This window comes from Primulina huaijiensis, chromosome 7 (assembly GCF_012295235.1).
Source record: "Primulina huaijiensis isolate GDHJ02 chromosome 7, ASM1229523v2, whole genome shotgun sequence".
Taxonomy (NCBI): Eukaryota; Viridiplantae; Streptophyta; class Magnoliopsida; order Lamiales; family Gesneriaceae; genus Primulina; species Primulina huaijiensis.
Window position 1 is genome coordinate 14,700,185 of NC_133312.1, and position 11,770 is coordinate 14,711,954.

The 11,770-nt window shown below is 37.1% G+C and overlaps 1 protein-coding gene across 1 annotated transcript; it reads right to left on the bottom strand.

Moving 5' to 3' along the window:
• Positions 1 to 5,358: 5,358 nt before the first annotated feature.
• LOC140980322 (ubiquitin-ribosomal protein eS31 fusion protein) lies at positions 5,359 to 6,076 on the bottom strand. The gene has a single exon (XM_073446082.1). The coding sequence runs from the start codon at positions 6,034 to 6,036 to the stop codon at positions 5,566 to 5,568; it is 471 nt and encodes a 156-aa protein (XP_073302183.1). The 5' UTR covers positions 6,037 to 6,076; the 3' UTR covers positions 5,359 to 5,565.
• Positions 6,077 to 11,770: the final 5,694 nt, after the last annotated feature.

An 11,770-nucleotide genomic window follows, 5' to 3' on the forward strand; every position in this document is an offset into this window, starting at 1 on the left:
AAAAAAAAAAGGAGAAAAATACAAAAAGAAAGATATTGAAGATCTATGTAATTTTTAAGTTATATGCTACGATCCATATATCTCTCATTAAAAAAAATGAAAGAAAGAGAGAAATTTATTGTACAATTTAATTAAATATGTGGTCAAGAAGCATAAAATTAGTCTGATTCCATGATGTTATGAAAGAAAAAAATATATATCAGGAAAAAATATATAATAAGAACAACTAGATTTTGAATCAATGGATTTTCTATCTTTTGATTAGTTTGGCTCGTTTGTCTGTCTGCATTCTGTAAACCATTTTTTTGAGCATTTATCTGTATTCCAACTCCATGAGAGAAATCGTTGCCATAAATTGAAACATTTATTAACCTGTGAGGATATGGAGTTGAGACTCTTACTAGGAATTTCTGAAGGCCGTGTACATTTAACTACCTGAAATAAGCTTTGAATTGATCATCTCAAATTATTTCATAAATTATAATTATGATGATCTTGATATAACTTTGACAGTTTTCAAATTTAATTTAAACACTTAGATAGTTTTGATTACATTTCTATTTAAATTAATCAATATGTTTTGTATTGCTATTAACGCTTAAATTGCTATGGACTAGCAATAAGCTGGTTGGGAGGTGTGATAAACATAAAAATTGTATTTTGCTCTCCTCGAAGAGACTAACTCAGTTTACTCAAAATGGTCTTCAAACAGTCAGCCATCGCCTTAGACAATGCCAGTGAGATTTTCTCAATCTTTATAGCAGTCAATTCTTTCATCACCCTGCTTGAGACTTGATCGTAATTAATAGGAATATCCAGATCCACTTCTTCGGCCTGTGGTTCAACAGCATGTTGCTCTGGCTGAGGCACCTGAGTTTCCTCTTGATTCGCCAGAGACTCCCCACCCTTTTTATTCACGTTTTCTTTTCTTCTTGGCGGCATACTGTGGTCCCACTGGACGTGCCAAAAACATGTTTGCACAATATTGATATTTGTGGGCGTGCCAGGTGAGAAGTTGCACCAACTTGTGTGAAAATGATAAAAATCTAACTTCTAAAAATTCAAGCGACGTGAATTCTAAATTCGACCGTCAGTTCTAGTCTCCTAAAACAAATGCAGTGCCAAAATGAAGAAAACTACTGGAATTTGAAGAATAAACCTCTGACATCGTTTATATTTTCAATAAACAGTAGGAATTTACAAGACATAAAAATATAATAAATAAAGTTGTTGAAATCTAAAATGACAAGTCCTAGAATACTAGAAATATACTGGAACGATTAAAAACTAGTGCTTGAAGATTGGAATTTAGTTGAGAGTATTTACAGAATTTTTGTGCGTAGAATTGTGTGTAGAGAGTTGTGTCACTTTGGCCGATCATTTTCTTCTTAATGCTGAGCAGTTCTCTCACTCTCCCATGATTCACGTTCTTCAGTTTTTCATCCCACGATCTCCATCTCTTTCCTCCCACGATCTCGTCCCTTTTCCCCGCCTTGCGATCGGTTTGAATTGATAAGAATTGATCCGCTATGGGCTTTTATTATTTAATTGGGATTCATAATTTAATGTGGGCTTTATAATTTAATATGGGCTTTATAATTTAATTATTTTAGCCCAAACAGTATCACGCGACTTTCCTACATAAACATTTTTATAAAAATCATATTTTCATGATCGTCATATTAAACGTAATCGTAAATCATTTTGCGTTGAGTTTTGTACAATGCAAGTGGCTCATAACATAAATTGTTTGATCAAACTAACCATAATACTGGGCCGGCAGAGATCACCACAGTCCTTGGACTGCATGTCCACTCCCTAACATAACATAATTCCTCTGAAGAGGTTGGAGTGGTCCCCGGACACGTTCTCCAGCTTTCAAACCTATAAAATAATTTGGCCACAAGACAAATCGCATATCTCAAAAATAATTATTTTGCATGTCATATACACTTACGAACATCGTGAACCTTGTTGGATCATCCTCGGATATACTGCCCTAACATACCAAAAATTATACCCAAAACAGCCCCTAAAATGCATTCAGACACTTACGACTTTTGGATTAAATAAAACCACTTATGACGTACCAATCGATTTGGGACTCGACCACCCAGACATAAAATACATCATAACCTACTGCCCAAGGCCCTAAACCAGCCCCGAACCATGCCCGAACCTCGTACCACGCACCATGAACCATGAAGACACAAGCTGCTCAAAGAGTGACGCTATGGCACTTGCGCGTTCCGTACGAATTCCTATTGATTCCAACTTGAACCAAGCCCTAGACTCGACCCTTAGACATAACTTAAGACTCTGGTCCAGCCCGGTCCAGGCCATACACACACGCACAGCCCCCTAAAACCACCCAAACTGTAACTCCCCACGGCCTTCACGACTCCAGCATCTCTTCCATCCAATCAGTCCCTAAATGACCCATACCCGGCCTACCCCGGGACCCTAAGACCCCGCCTAGACCCTAATCACGAGCCCTAATCCAGCCTACAACCAAACCTGACACCACACAAGCTGCGACCACCCTTATGAACACGGTGAAGCCTCCTTCGACTCCTACTGCACCAGGGGCCTATCGGCCCATCCCGAACCACCTAATGACACATGAACACATCTCTTAACATGACCATACGTAGCAGCAAGCCATAGGATCGGTCCAACGAAGACGACGATCAAAAACTCGAGAAAACGAAGGAGTTCATGCATATTATATATCGAAACGAGTTTTAATAACGTTATAGCATACATATAATAAAATCAATGTGTTTTCATGCATAATTTGTATCATAATACAATAAATACTATGTTCAACGAGTAAAAGAAAATTTTAGATGTGTCTTTGTGTTAAAACGCACGATATATCGAAAACAAACGCGATGAAGAACAGAGGCCGAATGAAGACGGTCTGCTTCGTTTTATGGCTTGAAAAGTGACTAAATTATCCCAATGTTGCCGCTAGGAGAAAATCGGAAAAAAAATCCAAGCCCTAGGCCTTGAAGAAATCGGCCGAACTATGTGTGTGTTTGTTTGTGTTCTTGGAGTTTTGTGTGTGCTGTGTGTGCACGTGAGTTTGCATGTAGATGAAGGGTAGGACTCTTGTATTTAAATAAGATAATGAAAAGGATTTTAGGTTGATTAATCACAATTTTAAATTACTAATTAAGCCCTTCAATTTGTCAAAATAAGTCCTAAAATTTTTAAATTATACCCTTAATTAAATATTACCTAATTTAATTAATTAAGTCATAAAAATAACTATTAAAATATTGTATTTTGAGTGGATGTATTTAAATCTTTTATTTTTGAATTGTGATAAATAAAATGTTTAACGTCTATATTTCACTCGATAAATTAAATTTAACCCTTAATTGCTAAAATTCATAAATCCTTTCAATTCCTATTTCTTGACTTAAAATAAAAAATATAACCTTGAATTTTAACACCTCAAACGTTTCCGGTCTCTTTTCGGAATCGAATATTCGTCTGAAAAATTAAAACTCACGAAAACATTTAATTTGCATAAAAATAAATATATAATCATTTAAAATTATTGAACACATATCATAGATTATCTAAATTATTAATTAAATTATTTCAATCATATATGAAGTTTACGTGTACTGATTTTTTAAACACTATAATAACAGTTAGATCTTATTTTCGCAAGTAGGATGGGGTTGAAGGACATTTGCTGATAATGGGCTAGTTTCAAGTCCATGGAATATCATGTGCATCAGGGCCCCATATCGTGTAAGAACGGTGGTAGAGGCAGAATCTGAAATATTAATTAGCAAATCCACTGTAGGCACGCTTTCAGAAAAAATCTCCGATTTTTGACAGACGGCAAATATCATGTTTGATGTCAAGGGATTTGGTAAGGTTTACAAGGAACTTAGCAAAAGTTGTCATCAAGAAAAGTAACTCTTCTTAACAAGGTATTCAGGAATTCTTAAAAAAATTGAGTTTCTATCTAAACGATGGCAGAGCCATTTGGTCTCCTTGCTGCAGCTGGTGAAGAGAGAGACAATGATACTTGTAAACATGGACACCTCTTTACAAGAGCAAAAATCTCCCTTCGCATGGAGATACGAATTGGATATGGATTGATGTTTTTCAAGAGTGATTCACAACATCATTCATCAAAATGTAAAAAACCTGAACAGTCAGGAACTCAGAGATATGGGTTGCAAAGGTCAATGATACTTGTAAACATCGGACGCCTCTTTACAAGAGCAAAAAACTTCCCTTCTCGCACCGAGACACAAATTGGATATGGATTGATGTTTTTCAAGAGTGATTCACAACATCATTCATCAAAATATAAAAAACCTGAACAGTCAGGAACTCAGAGATACGGGTTGCAAAGGTTTCAAACTTTGTCCATCCAAAACAGATCTTAAGCTTCGTCAACCACAAATCAGACACAAGAAAGCAAGCTTCAGAAACTAGGCTTCCGAAATTCAAGCAGATCTATAACAAATAAATTAGCTGTGTATTATTGGGATTCAAAATACTGTAGGGAAGACCATAACTTAATCTAATCATTTGAAACGATCAGGTTAGTTCAGTAGATTAGAACTTCTTAATCATAGGATGTGTAATTTAAAGGGTATTATTGACACATATCAAAAGGAAAGAGTAGTCCTCTAAATGCTTGAAATCGATTTTCCTGGGAGTGCAGCAAAATGATAGTGCGATCATGGCCTTGATCAGCCATTAATGGGACAAATCTCCAATACTCATTACCACTGCAAAATAATATTTGATGGACCAAAGGTGGAAGCTGAACAGAAAGCAAAACGAAGCATGTAAGGAATCGAGGATCATAATTAAAAATGCAACCTCGCAATAGAAATGAACAAAGAACGGAGAAGCAGATGTGTGTTGTTCCTCTACAACTGCAAGTCAATTTCAAGTGGAGTTTTTTCTGGTATTTGAAAGGATAAGAAAGGATGCTCAAAAATTGAGTTCCTCGTACGCAAGACCTGCTAGTAGTGTAAAGAAGAGAAGCATATATGTCATGAAGCAAGATTTTGGAAGCAATGGTAGACACGAATGAAAATTTTTTACAATGTCACCAGAGTCTCCGTTTACCCATATAAAGAATGTCTCACAACCAGAAACAGACTTAAAAGATCAAAAATCTTATTTTATATTGAAGATAAAGAGACCATTGAGGTAGCAGGTGACCGATGTTTTGTCTCAGGAAGATCCACAACCAAAGTGTATATGCCTATATGCTAAGAATGAAAATCTCAATACTGCCTACTCACCACGGATTGTGAAGAAACGGGATACAACTCTCGTTATCAATACCCAAGGCAATCACAGATTCACAAATTCAGTAATACTTAATTTTGCCTTAAATTTCATTAATAAACGCACATCCAGTAGCGAGCAATTCGAAACCCGCGAAATAAATCAGGCAAAACTTCATAACAAAATCCAAAAGCATTAAAAGTAAAATATCCAAAGTCTCAACACATAAATCTATAAAAAAAAATACCCATATTCGGAGATAACAAAGTCCTCGCCTTTGCTGATTCATCAATCACCGCCAGCCTTATTATAGACATAGGTGAGCCCACACTTACCACAGTAATGCCTATCAAAGTGGTTGGCCATGAAAGTACCCGCGCCACACTCGGCGTTAGGGCACTCCTTCCTGAGTCTCTGCACCTTTCCCGAATCATCCACTTTGTAGAACTGGAGCACGGCGAGCTTAACCTTCTTCTTCTTGTGCTTGATCTTCTTGGGCTTGGTGTAGGTCTTCTTCTTGCGCTTCTTGGCACCACCTCGGAGGCGGAGGACAAGGTGGAGCGTCGACTCCTTCTGGATGTTGTAGTCGGCGAGGGTGCGGCCGTCCTCGAGCTGCTTCCCGGCAAAGATGAGGCGCTGCTGGTCCGGGGGGATTCCCTCCTTGTCCTGGATCTTGGCCTTCACATTGTCGATGGTGTCAGAGGATTCAACTTCGAGGGTTATCGTCTTCCCCGTTAGGGTTTTGACGAAAATCTGCATTTTCGCTGCTAATTCTTTTGATATCTGATAAATGAATTGTGATGAGGCGCTGCATCTTTAAAAATTTAGGGTTTCGAATCCGGTTGGGCCTTACATTGCAAATATATGGGCTCGGAAATTATGGGCTCTTGTATTAACATGTTTTTACATAGATTACCTTACAATTCCAAAAATAAAAATTGAAAATTATAATTTTTTTAAAATTTTTTCCATATGAAAACCAATTAATTTTAACTAATCTGTTAGTTTCTTGGCGTTAGGTAAGGTTAGAGTTTAGACAAAACCTACCCATTTGCCCCAAAAAAACACATCAGTGGGTAGAGATGTAAAAGAGTAGAGTCGAGTCGAACCGAATAGTATCAGGTTCGAGATCGACTCATTTAATATATGTATAGACTCGAGCTCGATTTGAAGTTTTATCATGAAGCTCATGAATAGATTCAGTTCGTTTTGAAATTACTAAGCTCGCGAATAACTTCGATTCGTTAATAGTTCGTTTATCATGTTCAACGAGTCTAATTTGAACTGAAAAAAGATTGACTTGTTTATAAGCGTACGAACGCGACCTGAGTGTGTCAATTTTGTCGATAAACAACGAGAGCCCCGTGAAACCTTAGTATAGAAACATGCATATAGGTGCAGTGAAAAAGTCTTTTTTCTTGTATCTTGCTTGGGTTGAACTTTCTACTCTTCGTCAGCAGAATAGTTCGTTACTTTTATTGTATTCTTTATTTAAAATTTTCAAAATTTATTTTCAAGGGTAAATTGGAGATAAATTCATAAACTTAAACTCAACTTTATCCTAACTCCCAACACCTAAAAAACTTTGTTTTCACTCCCTAAAACATTAAGAAAGACAAAAATACCTTCATAATGTTAATGACTGATTTTCCTGTGAGAAATTGTATCAGAGCCTTGTTAAAATTATTTCAAACATAAAAATTTATTATTACACAAGTAATTAAATGTTTGAGGAAGAGAATTTTTTAAGTAATATGAATCCGAACCCAAGTTCGAGATTGATTATTGCAGGATTTATTCCAAAAATTTGGAATATTTGAAACAGGAAGATCTAACCAAGGTTAGATATCAAGAAAACAAGAGAACTTATCAAAGTCATAAGGTAAACTTATGATTCAAAATAACATATTTTTAGAAATAATCTCGGATTCCTCTAACCTCTCTGGAGATCTTAGAGAAATTAAAAAAAAGTACATAATTATGACAATATGATGTATTATGTACCACAAAATATGGAGAAAAATCAATGAAAACCAGGAAGAAATTCTTGGAATATTAAAAGATATTCGAACAAGAATTCAAAACCTAGAACAACAATTAAGTTTTAGTAAAAACACTTCAGAAGGAAGATTACCACCATATTTTGGTAATGAACCCTTATTACACCAAAGAGGGAAGGTCAAAGTGATGGAAAAACCTTTAACTGAAGAAGAAAAAATGATCAATCTAATTAAAACAGTCTCAAAAAAGAAAATAATCTGATGACAACGTTAGAAATGATTGGTCTCGAGGATCTCCAAGACCTTACAGAATCTTTTGCAAATTTCAAGGTTGTAGATCTAAAGATATACACAACGAGGGGTGAACAACCTACCACAACCTGGTCATCTTCTCAGGAACCACCAAGAGAAAGTGTGAGATCTTAGAATATAAATATGAAAGAATCCCAAACAGTCTTTTATACTGGTGGAGAATCGCACCGAGTAGGAACAAGGTCAAGGAGAAGTCAAATTCTCTTGCACCAAACACCTTATGGGAAATCTGTTTTAGAGCCTATACATCCTTACGGGGGTTATGCTTAATCTTGATGTACTAGACTTAAAAAATAGAGAAGATCTCATAGATTATTGGACATCTGCTATGAGAATTGCAGCATGAACATTTGATCTCAACAGAGAAGGATTCATTAAACTATTGGAAATGAGCTAGTCTTATGGGATCAGTAAAGATTGTTTGAGACATGACTTCGGTAGAAACCAAAGAATCAGTCCTAGCGGGAGAATCTCTAATTAAGATAGCCGGAAGAAAGGCTACCTTATTTAAAGCACAATTTATAGGGGTAGTGAAACGTCTGCTATTCGTTTTACTTAAAAAGTACTAGAAATTTTTTTTTCCACTCAATAATAATCGGCCGAATTCTACACAAAATATATAAAATATTTTTGCACCATTTTTTTTAAAATAAAACAACCAACTAGTATCTGAAAACTAAAGAAAATAGTCAAAACATGAAATCGCCATTTGTTTGAAATTCCTAAAATAGCAAAGTCGTTATCAACTAACAACCTCTCAAAAACCTCTCAAAAAACATAAATAAATAGTCGTAAAATCTTTCAAAAGTCTTAAACATAAATCATAAGTGCGGAAAAATATAGAAGCGCTGGTCCTCAGGTTATGTGCATCGACAGTCCAACAAAGTCAACCGTCCAGACCTCCCACATCATAATTATCAATATCACATGCATCAATCACACCTAGTGAGTCTAAAGACTCAACACATCATATTCTTGATAGCAACATAATACGTATATAGATAACATACAACAGTGAAAAATACTTGTACTTAAAATAAAATTTTCATATCAACATATTCATATTCATATTAACATATTCATATTCATATTCATATTCGTGTTTGTTGAATTCAGATCGTGATTGTGATTCGTATTTGTATTCGTATTGGTCGATGGATCCATCCAGAGAAAACCACAGTACTGGGCAGTGGGAACACCAGCGACACTCTCACCCGTCAACTAGGCCTTGGCCAACGTATTAACATATTAACGTATTCGTATCCGTATCCAAGGAAACACGATCGTCGGGCTCCCAGTGGGACCATAACCCTCACGATATCTCCAACATATCATCGTATTAATCACAATCCCTTCAAGTCCTTCAACATTTTGTATTTCCTTCACTTAATAAAAACATGCATATAATATCGTTTTTCTTTAAAACCAAGTATGCATCATATCTTTTAAATGCCAATGTTAAATCATAAAAATCCATAAACATTTAAAAATCATAATTTAACATATAAAAAGTCATAAACATTTAAAATAATCATATTAGCATATAAAACAGCAATCAGGACACTGCCATGACGTTTATAAATTTTCGGGTGTAAAATTATCGTTTTGCTCTTAGACGTAAAATTTCACGTATTTGACTTTTTCTTAATTCTATTATCTCTAACATATCCTAAATAATTATTTAAGCCTAAATTAAAATACTCGTAATTTTATTTAGCTTAAATACTAGGCTTTTAAATTAATCGTTTTTAATGTTTTAATCCAGAAAAATTTCAAAATTTAATATAAAATTCATAAATTCAAAACTTAGACTTTTTATATTATTTTAGCCTTCGTGAACCACGACTCTACCCCCGTGAGCGATGTTTCGACTTTACTTTCAAAAAGAAAAACCCTAGACCCTCGATCACACACCATTGAGCCAACTTGTGATTCCATCGAGCCAAGCTTGAACCACCATGAGCCAACCCCTTCTCAGACCACTTAGGAACCCCCTGGACCCAAGCTAACCCTTAGGACTTGACCCTTGTTGAAAATCAAAGCTCCAAGCTCAACGCAACTACCTATGCTTAACCCCTTGTTGCGCCCGAGAGTCCTATTAGCCAAGGACTCCTCGCGCCCCAACCAAAACCCACGCTCTCGAGCCAACACCAAGCCCAGCCCCTCGTGAACCCCCTCAGGATCTTAACCAACCTAGCCCGGACCCCTGGCCTCTGAAGCGAGCCTTCTCGCGCTGCTGCACCTTTCGGGTGGCTTGGGGAAGAGTCCTTGTGCGCTTGGACTCTTCCCTAGCCCTCTAGCTCGAGTCCTAGAGTGGCTAGGACTTATCCTTGGACTCAACCGCGTCCCAGCCCATCCTTGGTCGAGCCAACGCCAAGCTATGCAAGGTTTTCCCTTGTCCCGATCACCTATGAAACAAAACATTCGAATTCGATTCCAGCATATTCTATTTGTGTTGTAGTGTGTGTGTGTGTTCTTAGGACCCTTAAATTCGAGTAAAAACAACCCTTGATCCTCCCCTAATCATGGCAGCCCCTTTACGCATGAAAACCACAAGAATTTGGATCAACATCATGCTTTGAATTTCATGTTGTGCACAAAATGAAAATAAACAAAAGTGGCACTTGTTTTTCCATACATGTAGAGGCCTAAAAATCCGTGCTTGAAAAATTGCGGAAAATTTAAAAATTTTCTTTTTAAATAAATAAAATTGCCTCATTCATAATTGAACTGATAAATAAAGTTTGATGTTCAAAGTGGCAGCGGAAGAAATTAACATTTTTCGAAACAACAATTAAAAATTTATCCAACAATATATAAAAATGTCTGAGCAACCAAATAATAATAAATGCTGAACTGAGGTCCTCGGGTCCTACTACTGCCGACTCGAGCTGGCTCACTGGTCTCCGCCCTCGATCCCGACATCATCAACAGCACCTACAACAATCAAGTCTAGTGAGTCTAAAGACTCAACATGCATATATCGTAAATAACAAGTAAATAAATAGTAAAATTTTGCATGGGATAATAATATCATGTCATGAGGCATAATGTGAAAATAACTGGTCGTGAGAAATTATAATACGTGCATAACTGAACTGAAAATCATAATGAAAATGTTTGCTCCTTGGAGCCCTGTCATGAAATAACTGTAATAATTTTCTGGTGAGATTATGGTCTATGCAAGTGGTCCCTGAACTGAACTGAGCTGACCGGTAACTGGCGACCGGAATGAAACTGAACTGACCGGTAACTGACGACCGGGCCGGTAACTGGCGACCGGACTTAATAATGTATGTCTGATCAGATTACTGCCACAGTATACTGGGTGAAACAACTGAACTGACCGGTAACTGGCGACCGGGCCGGTAACTGGCTACCGGACTTAAGCATGATAGTAAAGTGACCACAAGCAATATCGCATAAATCTCAAAATTTGTATTTTTGCACGTAATATAATTAAGTAACATAATTAAATATCATGTCATAATTTTGCTGATTGGATTGGATCGCTCCCAGGATCGCTGCAACCTAAATATGTCATGAAAAATATGCAATAGCTTTATAATGCCCAACTATGCAATTAAATCCGAAAATGCGACAATTACGTCAAACGACTCCGTAGTTAATCATGACCCCGAACCAACCCGAACCAACACTGAACTAACATGTAGTCATGATTAAAATACGCCCAAAATGATGAAGTAATGCTCCAAAAATGGTGCGGGTCGAAATCTAGGTGAAATGGAGGCCAAAACACGAAACGCTCTTTCGAGAGTCAATTTGGCACATTGCAACCGTAAATTCTCGTACGACCTCAAAAATGATCCGAATCACAAACGGCCAAAAACATGACCTTCCTAACTCGATGAGGCACTGTCCAGTCCAAGGCCATAGGCTAAAGGCCAAACAAGAACCCGGAACACGCCTCTGAACCGCGATGTCGCTTGCTGTCAAAAAAATACAGCAGCAGCGTTTTGATTCCTTGCGTCGTTTGCAAGACTTTTGGCCATTGGGGCTTGAACCACCGACCAGAGCCTCTCAAACACATCCCAAGGAATGATTTGAACCATGGCTAAGGGCCCTAGGCCAGCCACAAGCCAAACCGCACCATGAACAACCGAAACTTCCCCACCGAGAGCCAAACCTGCGCGTGGGCTGGTGTGATTCATTTGTTGTCT